At 48.7% G+C, this 20,677-nt stretch overlaps 1 protein-coding gene across 1 annotated transcript in view; it reads right to left on the reverse strand.

Annotated features, from left to right (window-relative positions):
- b4galt2 (UDP-Gal:betaGlcNAc beta 1,4- galactosyltransferase, polypeptide 2) overlaps positions 1–20,677 on the reverse strand; it is a gene marked incomplete at both ends in the record, with an annotated part of 122,828 nt that overhangs the window by 48,881 nt on the left and 53,270 nt on the right. The window contains one exon of the mRNA XM_080546729.1: positions 11,481–11,716. Coding sequence (XP_080402855.1) covers positions 11,481–11,716 — 236 coding nt within the window. The remainder of the gene's footprint in view (positions 1–11,480; positions 11,717–20,677) is intronic.

Consider the following 20,677-nt stretch of genomic DNA (forward strand, 5'->3'; position numbering starts at 1 on the left):
CAGCCTCCCCTGACCCTGACTATACTAATTAACCTGGGTGTATTCACCTGTATCCATGGTTACCGTCCATAGAACGAGTCAAGGTCATCAAACAGATGAAAACACACTGATATCTAGCCTTGTGTTTTCCTACTTCCTGTCCTACTTCCTGTACGAGTCTCTTTGTGAATGCTAGAAGTACTGTGGATACTGCGCTGGATTTGGGAGCGAGAGATCCCAGGCGTTCGATCCCTAATAGAGTTGCATGCTAGCGTATACAAGCATGTCCTCTGAGGGTGCCTGCTGGCCTATACATGCGTGTTCTCTGAAGTTTCATGCTAGCCTATACATGCGTGTTCTCTCTGTCTGCCTTGGGGAATACGTCTCTCTGAAGCCCCCCGTCATCTGATCACCCCCCCCCCCCACCCCCCCCCCCCCCCTTGGGAGAGTTCAGCCTCTGTTACACATTTCACAACATGTTCATATTGACTTCATGGTGATGTTTCTCCAGGCAAGGTCAAAGCCCAGAGAGCTGCTGGAAGAGTGGGAGGAGAAGGAGAAGTTTGCATCTGAACACATCATTAATGTTTCATGGCGATACGTGCGAGCTGCTAGGCAGCGCTGTAGCGGCCCCGCTGAGTACTCAGGATCTGAATGGGTGCTGGGTCTGAGAGATGGAGGGGAGAGAGATGGAGGGAGAGAGAGAGGGTGGGGAGAGAGAGAGAGAGAAAGAGGAGAAAGAGAGAGAGAAGGTGGGGAGAGAGAGAGAGAGAAGGTGGGGAGAGAGAGAGAGAGAAGTTGGGGAGAGAGAGAAAGAGAGGGTGGGGGAGAGAGAGAAAGAGAGAGAGAAGGTGGGGAGAGAAAGAGAGGGGTGGGGAGAGAGAGAGCGAGAGAAAGCAGGGGGGGAGAATGAGAGAGAGCGTGACGGGTGGGGAGAGAGAGAAGATGGGGGGGAGAGAGAGAGAGAGAGAGAGAGAGAGAAGGTGGGGAGAGAAAGAGAGAGAAGGTGGGGAGAGAGAGAGCGAGAGAAAGCAGGGGGGGAGAATGAGAGAGAGCGTGACGGGTGGGGAGAGAGAGAAGATGGGGGGGAGAGAGAGAGAGAGAGAATTGGAGAAGGAGAAAGAGAAAATTCAAGAGAAAGAGAGCGAAAGAAAGAGTGAAAGAGTGAAACAGAGAGAGAGACTGACGCAGCAACAGCAAGCTTCACACCACTGTACACAGCAGCCGGAGTGGGCGAGAAACAAACCCAGCGGGGGATGTTCAGACACAGCAGGGCGCACCTGAACAGCTGTTGCCCAGCCGATCAATATCCTATTTCTTCGGTCAATTGCACAAACCTTTTCCTCTTTAGCTGTTTCTACTCGTTGCCAGTGGAACGTTAAGACTGTATCACGATCCCCCACACAGGAGTAAACAGAAGTAGAAGGAAAAAGACTGGTCGTTCTCTCTTCTGAGAGGTGGAGAGAGTTTTTACGAGCCTGTCCTCCGCGATTTCGACATTAAGTTGTTGTTTTTTTAAACCATTTAGCATTTAGCGCTTTTTATCCAAAGCGACTTACAACTAGAGGTTACAGGGACAGTCTCCCTGGAGTAACGTAGGGCTAAGGGCCTTACTCAAGGGCACACTCGCGGTGGTGTTCCCAGGTGGGATTTGAACATATGACCTTCTGATCAATAATCTAACCCACTAGCCACTAGGCCAACACTACCCCCTACTGTTTCAACCTCCACCAGCCTCCCCTGATGCCTCCACTTGGCCTCCACACCCTCACTCGGATAAGGACATACTGAACAGCTCCTAACAAAGCAGGCGTTGTCCTGGCAACCCACTTACAGACATATAATGTTGCAGATGTTGTCGCTCCCACAGTCCAGTAAGATATGGGCCGGGTCAACATACACACACACACACATGCGCACAGAGAGACACACACACACACACACACACACACATACACAGAGACACACAGAGACACACAGAGACACACAGAGACACACAGAGACACACAGAGACACATACACACACAGACACACACAGACACGCACGCACACACACACTGGGGAACACACACACACACACACACACACACACACACACACACACACACAGACATACAGACACACACACACCCACACACACACACACACACACACACAGAAGCGCACACACACACACACACACACACACAGACACGCACGCACACGCACGCACGCACGCACGCACACACACACACGCAGACATACAGACACACACACACATACACACATACACACACACAGAGACTGGCGCGCGCACACACACACACACACACACACACACACACACACAGACACACACACACACACACACACACACACACACACACACACACACACTTACACTCGGTGGGTCAAATGAGCAGACTTGTAATTTGCTCGGCAGAGATACAGACAAGGCGGGAAACAGAATCCCTCTTCTTTTTTTCCCGCTAAGCTTCCCTCCTTTAGATATGTTGTAACACCGGAGGATCACTCTCTCTCCTGTCGGCGGAGGAGGATGTTGTTATCTGAGCGACTGAGCGATAACCCCCGTCCGCCGGAAACCACCCCTATGCAAATGGAGAGACGGCAGCACCCCCGTTGGAATGAACGAACAGCTGAAGTAAAAAAAAAAAACGACCGTGGTAAGGACGAACGTCGTTGTCGTCGGGGCGGGTTGGAAGACTTTGACGAGCGACTCCGGTGTGATGAGATGAGATCAGAGATAGGTTAGGATAAGGTACGATAGGATGAAACAGGATTGTCATGGAAACACCGTGCTGCTGTATCACAGTAAACAACGGAAGATGTCCAATCAGACTGACGTGTCCCCCCCTCTAACGACCCTGTTCCTGGGGACGTCACCACGACTGCCAATGGCCCCAGGCCTGAGCATAGATGACTTTGTCCTGCTATGACTGGTGGATAGATGATTCACTTACTGTATTGATATGTATTGATTGGAAGTCGTTTTGGAATAAGGCGTCTTCTAAATGCCAAACATTAGATAGATATCTGGATGGGTCTGGGTCTGGTCTGGGCCTGGGTCTGGGTCTGTCTGGGTCTGTGTCTGGGTGGAGCCTGGGTCTGGGTCAGGGTGGAGCCTGGGTCTGGGTCTGTGTTGTCGCGGTGGTCTTCCCTCGTCCACTGAAACAGGCTTTTAAACGCTTTTAAACGTCCTCACTGAGTCTGACCTCCGTTTAACCCCTTAAGAGCACACGCAAGCACACGACGTAATCCTCTCTCATCCATGCGTGTCTGGGAGTGCTGGGGGAGGGAGGGGAGAGGGGGGCTGTGGCAGGAATTATCGCGGGAAACAAGAAAGGTCATGCGAGGATCAGAATCATCCAACCATCCATCCATCCATCAATCCTACCAACCATCCTTCCATCCATCTGTCCATCCTTCCATCCATCCATCCATCTGTCCATCCATCCTGAACGTCACTGACATCAGATGGCACATGGTCTATCAGATGTGTCTTAGATTTGATGATATTATTCTATTGTCACTTTACTTTGTTGTTGTTGCCATCTCTCTCTCTCTCTCTCTCTCTCTCTCTCTCTCTCTCTCTCTCTCTCTCTCTCTCTCTCTCTCTCTCTCTCTCTCTCTCTCTCTCTCTCTCTCTCTCTCTCTCTCTCTCTCTCTCTCTCTCTCTCTCTCTCTCTCTCTCTCTCTCTCTCTCTCTCTCTCTCTCTCTCTCTCTCTCTCTCTCTCTCTCTCTCTCTCTCTAATTCCCCCTCAGGGATCAATACCAACCTCACCAAGTTAATGTCCGTGAATGTGATAATATACGTGGCGATAAAAAGAATCTCAGCTATCTATTTCATCTGAGGTGGATTCACAGAGTGGGTTTTTGTATGTGATTCAGAATCATTTGTAGTAGACTTTTACAGTTTTTCCTGGTTGTTTAAACAGATTTTTGGGAACATCAGACACAATGTGCACAATCTCTAACTCATTTACCAACTGCTAAACCAATTCTGCTAAACTCCAAGCACATTTTCCTGCTTTAGACTCATCTTCCCATTCCATACCACACATTTTCCTGCTTTAGACTCATCTTCCCATTCCATACCACACATTTTCCTGCTTTAGACTCATCTTCCCATTCCATACCACACATTTCCTGCTTTAGACTCATCTTCCCATTCCATACCACACATCTTTCAGCTCACTAAACACAATTCTCCATATCTTGCACACTCTTCCTGATTTTCCACTCCTGATGTTCACTCAGAACACACTGCCAATCACATTCCTAAACTCCAAAGGCTGTTGTGCACTTTGCAATCATCAATTTGGATGATTGTGGATGAGATCTTGTGGCCAGGCAGGGACCAGAGGGAGGATGCAGCCTAGTTTTGTTTTGTTTACGTTTGTTTATATATTCTCATTTGCTGTAATTCCATTTCCTGTTTTCATCCTTCATGTTCATCATTCATGTTTGCCCTGACATACAGTAGTCTATGCATAGATTTGGGGCACAAATAAAATATAATTCGATGGCAAAATATTGTGTGTTTTCTCTTTGGGTATACAGTACATACAACAATATATGTCGATATTTCACATCCAACAGGTGAAACACTGAACATGCAAAGTCCTGATTCCACTGCTAAGGCATTCCTACAGTGTTTTCCATTCATATATAGTGTTTTCCATTTTGCACATCAGTGTTCAATGAGTGCTTGGAATGTCTACTCGTATGATGTATGTGTTTGAGTTTTGAGAGCAAAGTGTGCTTGTGCAAAGGAAGTATAGGATTTAGCATTTTGTGCTTGAGTTTTGAGGGCAAAGTGTGCTTGTGCAAAGGAAGTGTAGGATTTAGCATTTTGTGTGTGAGTCTTAACATTTTGTGTTTAGGATTTTGAGGGAGTGAGGTAGTGAATCAGGGAATCTGTTTAAACAACCAGGAAAAACTGTATTTTGGCGGGGGGGGGGGGGGGGGGGGGTAGAGTAGAGTTCCTGACCTGCTAAACCCCCAAATGTAACCATCACCATTTAGATGACATGAGTATACAGTAGGATTCGGATCCCTGATAGAAAGAGATCATCATGATCTCAGTGGATATATGATACAGAGCGGAGCAGGGGAGGCTGGTGGAGGTGGAAATCGGAGGACAGGCTCATTGCATCATAACGCATGGAACGGAATGAGGAATTTTATCAGAAATCATCATCATACGTCTGATGAACATTCCTCGTTCATCCCATGCATTACACGCGTTCGGAACCATTCCTCCATTCCATTCCACGTGTGACACGACGAACCCGTCCCACGACTCCTCCTACCTCCACAGACATTTCTGAATAACAATCACCTCAGCCGCTCAATCATATCATTATCAGAGGGCCGTGGGCCGGGCGGCGGCATATTCTCCTCCTCCGTCGTGCAGATAAGCATCTTAGCATCTTAGCGCCACACACTCGACAGCCTGTCCAGCAGGGCCGGCCTGGCGGCACACACACACACACGCACACGCACACACACACACACACACACACACACAGACACACACACACACACACACACACGCACGCACACACACACAGACAGACACAGAAACACAGACACACAGACACAGACACACACAGACACAAAACACACACAGACACGCAGACACAAAACACACACACACACAAAACACACACACACACACACAGACACAGACACACACTCCTGGGGGTTGAGTCCCAGAGACTGGGCCAACGTCCAACGTCCAGCTAGCATGATGAGCATGATGGGACGCAGGCAAACGTTGGCGTCGATCCCTGGCACGGGTAAAGGCGGGGGGCACGGGTACGAGCAGACGAGGGGAGGGGGGGGATGGGTGACATGACACCGAGCTGCAGTGGACTTCCTTGTCCGCTGCCCACGCATGACGGGGGGATGGGCGTGTGGTGGGGGGGGGTTGGCGGATGGATGTGTGTGTGTGTGTGTGTGTGTGTGTGTGTATGTGTGTGTGTGCTTCTACCGATTCCCACAGACAGCATCCCCAGGCACGACACGGGGAGACAGTGAGATCATATCAGATGCAGGGCTACTGGTCACGCGAGCATGGTTCACACATGGCTGTGTGTGTGTGGGTGGATGGATGGCTGTGTGTGTGTGTGTGTGTGTCTTAAGGCTTTGGACGGTACAGTAGAGGATCTCACTGATGCATTTCACTCCAACGACTGCTGTGAATCGTACAGGACATGACAGCCATTATATGGCAGGCATGAATAAAGCGAGATATTATATTATCACATAGTTCCCATGACTCCCTGCACGCTCCTGGAAAACGCTCCCACTCCATTATCATTTAACACAGTGGTGAGCAGGACACATAGAGCGCTCCCCAACGGCAGGTCAGAGGGAGGGAGGGATGATGGGATGGAGGGAGAGAGGAGAGAAAGGTAGGGAGAGAGTGGGGTAAAGAGAGAGAGAAAGAGAGAGAGAGAGCAGGAAAGATACATAGCGACTGAGCAGTTAATGCTTTGAGGGAGGGAGGGAGGGAGAGAGGGGGAGAGAGAGTGAGAGAGAGAGCGAGGGGGAAGAAAGAGAGAGTGAGTGAGAGATGGAGGGAAGAAAGAGAGAGTGTGTGGGTGAGCGAGTGAGAGTGTGAGCGAGGGACGGAGAGAGGGAGGGAGAGCGAGCGAGAGAGCCAGAGAGATAAATAGCGACCATGAAGAGTTGATGGCGCAGCATCAAAATCCCATCTCTCCACGCCTTCACTCAGATTGCATTGTGGGAGTACGGGCTGCCGCGGGTCTGGGTTGGGCTGCGCGGCCGGCGCTTTCTGGTGGAAAACGATTAGAAGAGAACCACTCAACATGTCAGCCATGTTGTAGACGGTCGGCCTGGGGATTCACACTAGCGTGCTGCTCTGCCCCGGTGGAGTGTGAGTGAGTGTGCGTGTGAGTGAGAGTGTGTGTGTGTGAGTGAGAGTGAGTGTGTGCGTGTGAGTGTGTGTGAGTGTGAGTGTGTGCGTGTGTGAGAGTGTGTGTGAGTGTGTGTGTGTTTGTGCGTGAGTGTGTGTGTGTGTGTGTGAGTGTGTGCGTGTGTGAGAGTGAGTGTGTGTGTGTGTGTGTGTGTGTGTTCGTGTGTGTGTGTGTGCGTGCGTGTGTGAGTGTGAGAGAGTGAGTGTGTGTGTGTGTGAGAGAATGAGTGAGTGTGTGTGTGTGTGTGTGTGTGTGTGTGAGTGTGAGTGTGAGAGTGTGTGTGAATGTGAGTGTGTGTGTGTGTGTGAGTGTGAGTGTGTGTGTGTGTGTGTGTGTGAGAGTGAGTGTGTGCGTGTGTGAGTGTGTGTGTGTGTGCGTGAGTGCGAGTGTGTGTGTGCGAGTGTGTGTGTGTGTGTCATCATCATCCTCACAAAGATAATATAGTCAATACATGTCTGGTCATGGTTTAGTGTCATGTCTCCTTCATGGTGCCCTGAGCGCCCAGTGCAGACGGAAGCGACTGCTACCATAAGTGGAGAAGCTGTTGTATAAAGGCCGTGAGATTGTACTTCACTTATAATACAGTAAAAAAAAAACGAAGTAAAAAAAAAGTAGTTATAGGCTGTTTTCTCTGTTTTTATACGCCTCAACACAGAGGGCAAGTCCCAAGAGGTACAACCTCTACCAACCATTACATTTTTTATTAAAATCCCCCCATAAAAGGGCCGTCGGTGGTGGCGCCGCACTCTAAGACGTCAGCCATGTAATCGCAGGGTCCGTGGTTCGATTCCGGCTGTCGACAGATCCTGCAGTGCATCCCTCCTCTCTATCACCCATCCTTCCTGTCACTCTCGACTGCCTCTATCCCAATAAAGCGGAAATGCCCTAAAAAAACATATTTAAAAAAACAAAACTAAGATCCCGCCCCCAAAAAAGCCGTTGGAGTCATCCTATGGGAGTTATTACCCAGCTTTGCTCTGTCACTGTAGAGAATACAGGATACAGGAAGCTATAACTCCACATGAAGGTTATTTATTCGCCACGGAGTTGAAACACGGCGCTATGATAATGTTCGAAAGCTCCCGGCGTCTTCTGACAGTTCAAATGGCGATTTGAGAAGCCCGTACTGACGACTAGTATTCCCCGTGCTTCACAGAGCCAGCTCTTCTCAGAACCAAACAGACAAGAGAACGCTTTAATTAAGGTCTGTAAGGCACCAGAGAGTAGAGAGAGAGAAGAGGGAGGGAGGGAGGGATGCAAGATACTAAAAAAGAAAGAACCCCACCCCGCCCCTCCCACCCCCCAGTTTTGTTCTGCTCATCATCATCCAGACTCTCACGCAGACTTAATGGCCTCCTCGCTTTCTCTCTCTGATGAGATCAGCCCCGGGACTCCAGGGGAAAAACCGAAACACCATCTCGGAAATCGAGAGGGAGGGGGAACAAAATCGTTAAAGACATCGGGCCTCACAGACACAGTTTTTCTTTTTTTGGGGGGTGGTAGTGGGGGGGGGGTCTACGGTTTCTCTTGCTCCCCAAGGGTGGGGAGGGCAGGTAGAACAGTCCCGCTGTTGTGTTAACGACAGGAAAAACTTCGGTCCCCTGACACGGCTAATGGCGTCCCCTAAGGACCCGAGACTACGAGACCGGGGAAGGGACACGTATTCGAGACCGAGAGGGTCAAGAGGGCAGAGCCACGGTAGGCTAGGTGGGAACCTTCTGCTCCGGGGGAGTGATTAGGACGTCGCGCGGCACCCACAGGAAGCTCCGAGGGAGGAAGTCAGAGCTCATTAGCCGCAAGGACGCTTCCCTGGCGAGGAGACACTGATGCTCACCGTGGTGAAGGGGTATGGACATCGTGCGATAATGCTCAATTAAATACCTTGGCCCTGTGCCCTCTCCTCTGGCTTGTTTGGGAAGGGAGTCATATCCCCCACTCAGGGAGACACACTCCCACAGAGCGAGAGGAAACAGAAGCTTCCGCTGTCTTCTCATTCATCCTCCTACTTGTGAGGAACGACCTGTCTAGGTTTTCAGGTTGAATACACACAGCATCAGGCCCTTATTTTATTTTTTATTTTTTATAGCTGTCTGTTCATTAACTCCCCAACTGTCAAAGAGTTCCGGGAACACTCCACCTACCTGGAGTGTTCCAAGTGTTTTATGTGTTGTTGTTTTTTTACCTAGCAACAGCACTTTAATTGGCTACAAAATGAAGTATCAACATTGATGCGCTTTTGGTGAATAAAGTCACCTAGAGTGTTCCAAGTGTTTTATGTGGCGTTCACCTAGCAGCAACACTTGGATTGCCTACAAAAGAAAGTATCATCACTGACGCTTTATTGGTGAATAAAGTCAGCCGTGGCACTCAAGAACGTTGACAATTTTAGGGGACTTTAGTCACCCTGGGCACTAAATGAGTTAATTGTTCATTACAGTGTTTTCAGACCTCCTTGCCTTCCACTTCATCAAGAGAACTTTATTCGTTTGGCACCTTATCTGGGTGTCTGCTTGTGATTGTGTGTTTTGTTTGGTCTTAAAATAAGACATTTAAAAGGGTAGGCACAATAAGCTATTGCTTCCGCCTACACCTATTTGGTAATTTTTTGGTTTCAGTTTTTCCTTTAACTGCCTTATTGATATGTATTTTCTATGTTCATACACAAAAAAGAACCAAATAAACTACTACTACTACTACTACTACTACTACTACTACTACTACTACTACTACTACTACTACTACTACTACCACTATACTACTACTACCACTACTAACACCACTACTACTACTACCACCACCACCACCACCACTACTACTACTACTACTACTACTACTACTACTACTACTACTACTACTACTACTACTACTACTACTACTACTACTACTACCACCACCACCACTACCACTACTACCACTACTACTACTACTACTACTACTACTACTACTACTACTACTACTACTACTACTACTACTACTACTACTACTACTTCCACCACTACTACTACTACTACTACTACTACTACTACTACTACTACTACTACTTCCACCACCACTACTACTACTACTACTACTACTACTACTACTACAGGGTATATACAGGAATCTTGAGGTTAATGTCAATACCTTTCTAAAGGGCTCTGCACACAGCGTGCGATTTCTGTTGCGCGTCAACGTTCCATTTTGAAGTTTGAATGGAAGTCTATGAGAACATCGCATTTACCCACACACGGCCCCGATTTTAATCGCACGGCGAACATTCGATTCCATTCATTTTGAATGGGACAAAGCACACGGCGTGCGAGTTTTGTCGCACTGTCAAATGAATGGAATCGAATGTTCGCCGTGCGATTAAAATCGGGGCCGTGTGTGGGTAAATGCGATGTTCTCATAGACTTCCATTCAAACTTCAAAATGGAACGTTGACACGCAACAGAAATCGCACGCTGTGTGCAGAGCCCTTAAGACTTTTTAAAGACCTTGTCAATATTTTTCCAGACCTCACAGCCACTTGGAGCTGTAACCGTTTACATCAGTGACACCTTTAACTTAACAGTTTTAGTTTGCAATAGACTAGACCACTATCATACAACAGTATTTCCGGTTCATCTTTGTTTTTTAATCAAACTAAAAAATTCACGAACGTTTTTAGGACTCAAAATCTTTGGACAGAGTCTAATTCTGAAAAATACCTACAAAATTCAAGACCTCATAAAATCGTGATAAGACTTTTTAATACTTATTAAGGGTCTTGATTTTCCCAAAATTGATTTATCAACTGTTAATACTTTTCAAGACACCGCGGATACCCTGTACTACTACTACTACCACCACCACCACCACCACCACCACCACCACCACCACCACCACCACTACTACTACTACTACTACTACTACTACTACTACTACTACTACTACTACTACTACTACTACTACTACTACTACTACCACTACTACCACTACTACCACTACTACTACTACTACTACTACTACTACTACTACCACCAACTACTACTACCACCACCACTACCACTACTACTACTACTACTACCACCACTACTACTTCCACCACTACTACTACTACTACTACTACTACTTCCACCACTACTACTACTACTACTACTACTACTACTACCACTACCACTACTACTACCCTACTACTACTACTACTACTACTACCACCACTACCACTACTACTACTACTACTACTACTACTACTTCCACCACTACTACTACTACCACCACCACCACCACCACTACTACTACTACTACTACTACTACTACTACTACTACTACTACTACTACTACTACTACTACCCTACTACTACTACTATCACCACCACCACCACTACTACTACTACTACTACTACTACTACTACTACTACTACTACTACTACTACTACTACTACTACTACTACTACTACTACTACTACTACTACTACTACTACTACTACTACTACTACTACTACTACTACTACTACTACTACTACTACTACTACTACTACTACCCCCCCCCCCCTCCCCCAAAAAGCCCATCTCTGCTCAGCGGGGTCTCGTACCTGGTTGATGATGAAGATGCCGTAGTGGATCTTCTGCCTGCGGAGGATGGGGTGCAGGTAGTGGAGCCAGTACTTCAGGTGGTTGTCTCTGTGTCTGAAGGGGATGATGATGGCCACCTTCTGCTTGGCTCGGCAGTCCGGGGGGGTGTACTTCCCCCCCTCCGTCACGTTGGGGTTCTCCTTCTGCACGCGCTCCATCGTCATCTGCGAGCCGAACTCGATCAGCAGGCGTCCCACTGTCGGGACAGGAGTGGGGGGGGAGAAAATACGTTTATAATTGAGTCATTTTTTATTTACACGCGTTTTATTCATGAAGCGGGGTTTTCATTACACAAGCTCAAAAGTTGTGACAGCGTGTCATGTTTGTATTGAGAATAACACATTATAGATTCACGTTTGTCGCAGGCGCACGCACACAGGCAGGCAGGTAGGCACACACGCGTACACACACATACACACACACACACACACACACACATATATATACACACACACACGCACACATATATATACACACACACACACACACACACACACACACACACAAAAACATCAAAGCAACTAGGGTGCTCAAAGAAAACTTTCAAGCGATGAGATGCATAATTTTGTTTTAGATGAGAAATGTGCCCGGCTCTCGGAGGGTAATAGTCACCTAAAACCATAAACAAACCACACAGGCCTTTCCTTTTAAAACCCCAAAAAAACACGAAAAGCAATTACGCAGAGGCTGCAACTGCCATCTAAAACGTAACAAATACAAAATGTGTCCTCTCATCATTATACAGAGAGCGCCGGGCCAGCCACTCACAATTACAGTAAACAATCCTGTGTCTCACCCCGTCTCACCACCAGGGGGAGTGCTTCCACAAACCCCCCTTTTTACGTGAGGCAAATCCAATTATAATTGATGTATCTTCTATGTGCTGAAACGGCCAATCAATGAAGTCCAGTGGCTAAGAACATGATCGAAAAATAACCGAGTTATCTGCTCATAAAGACTGTCATCACTCATGCCTTGATCTGAGCCCTGGGCATAGCGGAGAAACCCTCAGTCTGTCCCTGGGGAGGCTGGTGGAGGTAGAAACCGGAGGCTGTAACGCATGGAACGTTCCATGTATTACAATGACCCTGTGTGTGTTTGATGTCTACCTCCTACCAGCCTCCCCTGATGTCTAGCCTGTCTGCCTGAAGCTACTTGCCGGGTTACACAGCTACCTCTCACTCCAGCTATGGTCCACGTGTCTGTAATGGAGTTGTGGGGGAATGTGCCCGTAACACTAGAACAGCCGTGGTGGTGAGAGTAAAACATGTTTTTATATCTTTGCACTCGATCAAATTTCAGGATCCTCCTTTCATGATTCTAGATATATACGTTCTACCACCCAGTATCCTCACATTTTCAAAATCACATAAGGATAACGCTATTTTGCAGTTTTTCTGTGGAGGAGGCAGGCTAACTTACAAGGCGGCCAAATAGTGTTCGTTGTGTGTAAATAGCAGCTTACCATTGTAAAGACTATGGCCATTTGACCCCCGAGGCGGCTCTTATAGTAGGTAAAAAAAGGCACGGCTGTTCTAGTGTTAAGACACTGATCTCAGATCAGTTGGGTGTTTCCCCCCCCCCCCCCCCGCCCCTTGATTGTTAAGGCTTGGACCAGAGGAGTGTAGGGGGTAGTGGTGGTCTAGTGGATAGTGAGTTGGACTTGGGATCGGAAGGTTGTGAGTTCAAATCCCGCCTGAAGCCACACCACTACTAGTGTGCCCTTTGGTAAGGCACTTAGCCCTCAGTTACTCCAGGGGGAATGTCCCTGTAATTCGTAATTGTAAGTCGCTTTGGATAAAAGCGTCTGCTAAATGGCAAAATTATTATTAATTAAACTGTCCTCAGATCAGTGCCGAGGCCCAACCGATGAACCGCTATGAATGTCCGTACGTCACAAAACGCACAGCGTAAACAGGCCTGGAGACCGCCGTCACGGTTGGAGACAGACATCGTTACTAGCAACGTGAGTGACCACCGGCTACAGCTCCTGACTCCACTGACCTCACCTGCCAGCTCAGTAAACCTTGGACCAAACCAGAACATTTCCACAGCTCGTTAGCAACCCCGCGGATGTACTCTCGCTAGCATTCATCACGGTGACGTCTGTCTCCAAACGTACAGACTTTTTCCACAGCGTATCCGCCGCCAGAGTATTGCCTGGGACGTGCGGCCTTGGTCTGAGGAGTGAGTGTACGATACCGCTGAAGTGCCTCATTAGCATGTCTGCTACGTAGTGGACAAGCGCGCAATGAGAGTTGAACCCAGCCCGGCTAATGGGATGCTAATGAGAACACGGTGTGCTCACTCAGCGCTCTCCTTCAGGGAGGCTATTAAAAACAGACGTAAACAAACACAAAACACTGAACAGATGCTGTGAGGAAATCTGCATCACACTGCAAAAAAGTGAGGAATGTTGTTGTTGTTGTTGTTGTTGTTTCTGTCATCGTTGGTGTGTGTATGTTTGTTTGTTGTTCCCTGGAACGGTGACCTTGGGTCTAGACGGTGACCGTGGGTCTGTCGAGCATGTCCTCGCCTAGCGGTTGAGGCTAGAGGTCGGGGAGGGGTCCGTTCTCGATCAGTGCCAGGGGAGGCTGGTGGTGGTAGAAATCGGAGGACGGGCTCATTGTATTGCACGGGACGGAATGAGGAATGTTATGAAAACACATGCGTTTGATTACGTTCCATACGCTACAATGAGGATTCGTCGATTCCGTGTCCATGCATTACAATGAGCCCGTCCACGGATTTCCACCTCTACTGATCACTGATCAGTGACAAGGTTCGACTTCCCCCTGGAGCGCTACATCACTACTCTGTATATCCAGTGTTATTAGAAGGCAGCCTAATGACATTGTTAACAGAATCAGTTTTAACAGCAGCTGTATCCTCATGAGTGGTGGGTATGCTTTTGGGCTAAATCCAATATTGTAAAAGAATACAAGAGAATATATAAAAAGACAACTCAGTGGTTAGGACGCGTGATTAGAATATAACAGAATGACTTTCGTTGTATTTTCTGTGTGATCTTTCTGTGTTTCTGTGTTGTGTCGAAAAGCCATGGAAACGATTTGAAGTTCAAGAATTCTCAGTTTCTTAAAAAAACGCTTTTCAACTCGATAAATCTTTTGAACTCTGAAGTTGAACTTTGAACTCGGAACATTAACTATTAACTAGAATAGAACAGAATAGAATTATATCCCACTACTGTGGTTAGGGACACTTCTGAGAAAACAGAAGCAGATATTTGATTGGAGAAAGGGCCTAGCGAAACCACAGTACTACTACACACACCTTCACAACCGCAGAGCAAACCCAATCTGTCTACCATCGCCACCTGCTACATTAAAGTAGATTACAGTAATTATACAGGGTTAGAGATATCCAGTGATCTCTATGGAACAGGGCAGATGAAAGACTCCATTACAGGCTCCTTTATTTAAATGATAAAAGACATAAAGGAATGTCCGCTCGAACTGTTACGCAGCTCCAGGGATGTAATAAAGACAATGACACCTGGGGGAGGCCGGTGGAGGTGGAAATCGGAGAACGGGGCTCATTGTAATGCGTGGAACGGAATCAGGAACGGTATAAAACACACCACACACTTTCTTTTTTTTCACTCTCTGTTCCATGCATTACAAATGAGTCTGTCCCTCGAACGTCTACCTCCACCTTTGATAATGTTATTGATGGAGCCATTTTGTGCGAATACTGATGAATTGCTTGGGAATTGCCGAGAGCGTGCTAGGCCCTGGCCTTGTTCTAGGAATTTGTGGAAAGTACAGAGTGTTGTTGCAGGGCAAGACAGGGGCTAAAGGTTGAAGACTGCCTACGAGACCGGGTAACAAAACCACAAGACCGGTTACGACTAGTTTCTTAGAAGCAGACCTCGCGCCTCTTGGGGCCTATAAGTTCCAACTGCCAACACCAGTAACCCTGGTTACGCTGTCTCCCCCTATAAAAAAAAAGGAAAATCCTGAGCTGTGTCCTCGGACATGTTCACTGACAATTGTTCTGGTGTGTCTCTCTGCTCGCAAGTATAATAAAAACTAGTATGTGTGGCTTTACAAGGCCTTTGACTCTTGAATATCACCTTTTCTGAAGCAATACGGTGGAGAATTCCCACTACTTCATCAATCGATGTTCATTTGAATCGAGGCGCATGACTAGGCCATATAGGACAGCGGCGCGTTGGGAGATCAAACGCTTCGACTCACTGACGGTGATTAATACGCTTTTTAAAGTGGAGTAACGACTTACGACTTACTAAGAGGTCCTGTTGGGACCATATATAGTGAAAATGTATGCTCTCACTGCAACGTAAGTAGCTTTGGATAAAAGAGTCAGCTAAATGGCATATATTACTAAGAGAAGTTTTCAGGAGAGGAGAGGAGGAGGGGAGAGTGGAGGGGTGGAGGAGAGGAGAGTAGGCGGGGGAGGGGGGGAGGGGAGGAGTGGCGAGGAGAGGAAAGGACAAGGGAGGAGAAGAGAGGAGAGGTGAGGAGAAGAGAGGAGAGAAGAGAGGACAGGGGAGGAGAAGAGAGGAGAGGAGAGGGGAGGAGCGCAGAGAGGAGGAGAGGTGGTGATGAGGAAAAGAGAGTAGGAGAGGAGAGAAACGTAAAAAATAGAAAAATAATCCTTCTTCTAGCATTGTGACTGCCAACGGCCCCTGGTCCTAGCATATATTAGCTAACATTTGACTGATGACCGATGTATAGACGAACACATACTTTTGACAAATGTACTTCTTGTCAGTTGCTTCGGATAAACACGTCTGCTCAATGTCGAAAATGTCAAAGTGTAAAACACTTAAGGAAAGAGATCTGGTGTTGATGTTGCCATTCCTCTCATAGCCTCCCATTCACTTCCCATCGTCTCCAGGACAATGCAGGCAACTGTACTGTACAATGTCAGATGGTTGAATCTCATTACCTCTCTCTCTCTTTCTCCTCCCCTCCCTCCCTCCCTCCCTCCCTCCACTAACAGTTGCCCCTCTGAGCATTTCCTCAGCCACACTTCTCAGTAATTGCCTATTCTTCAGACAGAGGGAAAAAAAAGAGTGCTTGCTTGTGTGTGTGTGTGTGTGTATGTGTGTGTGGGTGCGTTTCTGCACGCGTGAGTTTTGTGAGAGTGTGTGTGTGTGTGTTTTGGTGTGATGTCCCTACCAAGGCAGGAGAGGAAGCTCCTGGATGTGAGAAGACGCAACAGGCCAGACTGGCAAGAGGGGACTTGTCTGGAAGATCACCAGTGTGTGTGTGTGTATGTGTGTTAGGGGGTGTGTGTGTGTGTGTGTGTGTGTGTGTGCGTATGTGTGTGTGTGTGTGTGTGTGTGTATGTGTATGTGTGCGGGTGTGTGTGTGTGTGTGTGTGTGTGTGTGTGTGTGCGAGAGAGAGGTAGCTGCAGTAGGGCGATCTCTTCTGCTGTAACTCACCATCCGTGACGGCTATGTCTCTGAGACCAGGGCTGGTAGATACAGTATTGGGATCAGATGTAAGCCCTGGGCTGATAGATACAGTACTGGGATCAGATGTAAGCCCTGGGCTGATAGATACAGTACTGGGATCAGATCTAAGACCTGGGCTGATAGATACAGTACTGGGATCAGATGTAAGACCTGGGCTGATAGATACAGTACTGGGATCAGATGTAAGACTGGGCTGATCTAATCTAAGATCAGATCTAAGACCTGGGCTGATAGACACAGTACTGGGATCAGATCTAAGACCTGGGCTGATAGACACAGTACTGGGATCAGATCTAAGACCTGGGCTGATAGACACAGTACTGGGTCAGATGTAAGACCTGGGCTGATAGACACAGTACTGGGATCAGATGTCGCTGAGATCAGGGCTGATAGACACAGTACAGATACCTGAGTATCAGGGAGAATAATATCAGTACTGCCCACATGGGCTAAAACCTAACTGTGTGTGTGTGTGTGTGTGTGTGTGTGTGTGTGTGTGTGTGTGTGTGTGTGTGTGTGTGTGGTCTCGTTTTCTATTCCTGGGAAACTGGGATTTCTGACAGACTAACTCAACTCTGTCTCCACCTCCACTCCTCCTCCTCTCCTCCACCTCCTCCCCTCCTCCTCTCCTCCACCTCCTCACACATAAATGTCACCCTCCTCTCCTCCTGTTTCCCTTCTCACCTCTCTTCTCACACACCTGACTCCTCTTCCTCCCTCTCTCACCCCGACCTCCCTCTCTCACTCCTACCTCCCTTTCCCCACGTCTTTTTTTCCACAACATTACGCTCTTTACTTTTCTTTTCCTCAATCTTTTCTGCCTTTCCTGCCGTTTCTGCCTCCCCCTCGCCTCTCTTCCCCTCACCCCTCCCCCTCCCTCCCTCCCTCCCTCCCTGCCCCATCCTATAGGCTGTAGGCCGTGTGTTAGCCTGGAGCCATGCTGTTACGTAACGGCTGCCCTGCCGTAACCGTGGTGATGCGGCAGGGAGACGGAACACACTGTGGGAAGCGGCGGAGGCTAATCCCGGCTGAGCGCTCCGGTCCGGCTAGCGAGCTACGCTAGCTGTTGTTACTGTCAGAGAGGAGGCACGGGGTCTTTCCCACTCTCTCTCTCCCTCTCTCTCTCCCACTCACTCTCACTCTCTCTCTCACTCCCTCTCTATAAGACTAATCCGGACTGACCGAGTGGTGCTCGCTGCTGATGCTACTTTCAGGGAAAAGGCACAGGGTCTCCCCCCCCTCTCTCTCTCTCTCGCCCCCCTCCTCTCTCTCTATCAGTGGAGGCTAATCCTGGCTGAACGAGTGGTGCTTACTGCTGATGCTACTTTCAGGGAGTAGAGGGTTTTCTCTCTCTTTTCTCTCTCTCTCTCTCTCTCTCTCTCCCTCTCCCTCTCTCTCTCTGGAAGAGGAGATTAGTAGTATCTGTATATCTGCTGTGGGCAGACGGAGACACGCTGGCAGCCTTCCATCAGCGCTCTGCTGCGGGTGGTGTTTTCAAACCCACGGTCGTCACGGAGACGCGACCTCTGGCTGACCTTTAAAAAACGCACCACTTCCTCCGAGGGCAGAGCTCCGATGTTCAGACGGGTGGGGGCGACCTTAGGAAGCGGGGCGAGACGGACACACACACACACACACGCTCGCTCGGTTGCTCGTTCGCGTGCACGCACGGATACACACCCTCTCTCTCTCTCTCTCTCGTTCTCTCTCTCTCTCCCTCCCTCCCTCCCTCCGTCTCTAGTAACAGTCGCCTCTCTGTGTGTTTTCCTCAGTCACACTTGGATGTTAATTTGCTTCAGACCGAGGGACAAAAGAGGAAAGGAGGAGGAAAGGAGGAGAAGAGAGAGCTTGTTTGAGTGTGTGTGTGTGTGTGTGTGTGTGGGTGGGTGTGTGGGTGTGGGTGTGGGTGTGTATGTGTGTGTGTGGGTGTGTGTGTGGGTGTGTGTATGTGTGTATGTACGGTAACGGTTCAGGTGGAACAAGGACAGGTGAAGCGTGGCAGCGGAGAGGAGGAGGAGGAGGAGAGGAGGAGAGAGGCAGATGGATCAAGGGTGGAACCTAACACTGCATCCTGGCAGGCAGAGGATAAACAGAGAGAGAGAGAGAGAGAGAGAGAGAGAGAGAGAGAGGGGAGGGAGGGAGGGAAAGAGAGGGAGGGAGGGAGAGAGAGGGAGAGAGAGAAAGGGAGGGAGGGAGAGAGGGAGGGAGGGAGAGAGAGGGAGGGAGAGAGAGATGGGGATAGAGAGAGGGAGAGAGAGAAGGAGAGAGAGAGATGGGGATAGAGAGAGACAGAGAGAGAGAGAGGGAGAGAGAGAGAGAAAAGGATAGAGAGAGAGACAGAGAGAGGGTGAGGGAGAGAGAGAGAGAAAAGGATAGAGAGAGACAGAGAGAGAGAGGGAGAGAGATATGGGGTAGACAAGAGAGATATACGGCGAGAAGAGGAGACAGGGAGCGAGAGAGATAAAGACAGATAGATGTATAGAGAGAGGGAGAGGGGGGAGGGAGGGAGGGAGGGGGCACGGGGAGGACAGAGCGGCTGTGATAGATGTGTTGTGTTGGCCGGGCCTGATTGAACAGCTGAACCCGCTGACACGGGGCGTGGTGGTACTGGCAGCGGGCAGAGCCTCAGGGACGGCCAGGGCGTCGCCACCAGACTCTAATCTTGCCCCCCTCCGACCTCTAATCTTGCCCCTGACACCTCTAATCTGGCCCTGGCTTCTAATCTGGCCCCGCCCTTGCACCGGGGGTTAGGACCCAGAGGTCAGAAGACACCCCCTCCCCCCCCCCCCCAAAGTGACAATCACACTCAGGATAAACAGCAGACCCCCCCCCCCCCCCCACCCACACACACACACACACACACACACACACATACACACCCCAGACATGCCTACCGCCTGGCTGCTCCTACCTGCCCCCCCCCTCTCCCCCCACCATCACCAGACATGCCTACAGCCTGGCTGCCGCTACCTGCCCCCCCTCTCCCCCCTCCCCCCCCCCCCAAACATGCCCACATCAGCCTGGCTGGTCCTCTGACGCCAGGAACATCCATTCCCGACGACATCAACACCAGACAGAGTGGAATGGCCGGGCGCCATACCATAATAACACCATCCATCCATGGTAACGGGTTGGAAAGTGGCCGCTACATACTCCCCAGACCTCCATAAACCCCACAACATCCCTGATTACAGCAGACCACCACGCGCCAGACACACACAAGGCTCTGGCTACGGAGGCGGTGTGTGTGTGTGTGTGTGTGTGTATGTGGGGGAGGCGGGGTCTGACTGAGTCTCTTCTGCGGAGGAGCCCAGCTTTACAAAACATGTCATCACAACCAATGCCCATGAATTAATTACATATCAATTACAAAGTCATTTGCATAAGATAATGAGTGGTGAGAATGAGAGGGGGAGCCCTGCTGGGTCCAGAGGCAAATCTAACGCTGGAATTCAAGTATTTAACACCAACAACTAGTTAGTTCCCGGAAGTCGATTCCTGTGGGTTCGCCCCCACGTATATTCCTCGGATTTAACCGAAAATCTAATTTGAATATTTGATTCTCTTTATTTTTCATAAATTACTGTAATTTATTCATGAATTTAAAGTAAAGTATTTTATAAATGACTTCAAATTTAAGGTTGTATAATAATCATACCAGTCTCATAGGCCAGTAATAGGATTTACAC

This window comes from Nansenia antarctica, assembly GCF_963989245.1.
Source record: "Nansenia antarctica genome assembly, chromosome: 16".
Taxonomy (NCBI): Eukaryota; Metazoa; Chordata; class Actinopteri; order Argentiniformes; family Microstomatidae; genus Nansenia; species Nansenia antarctica.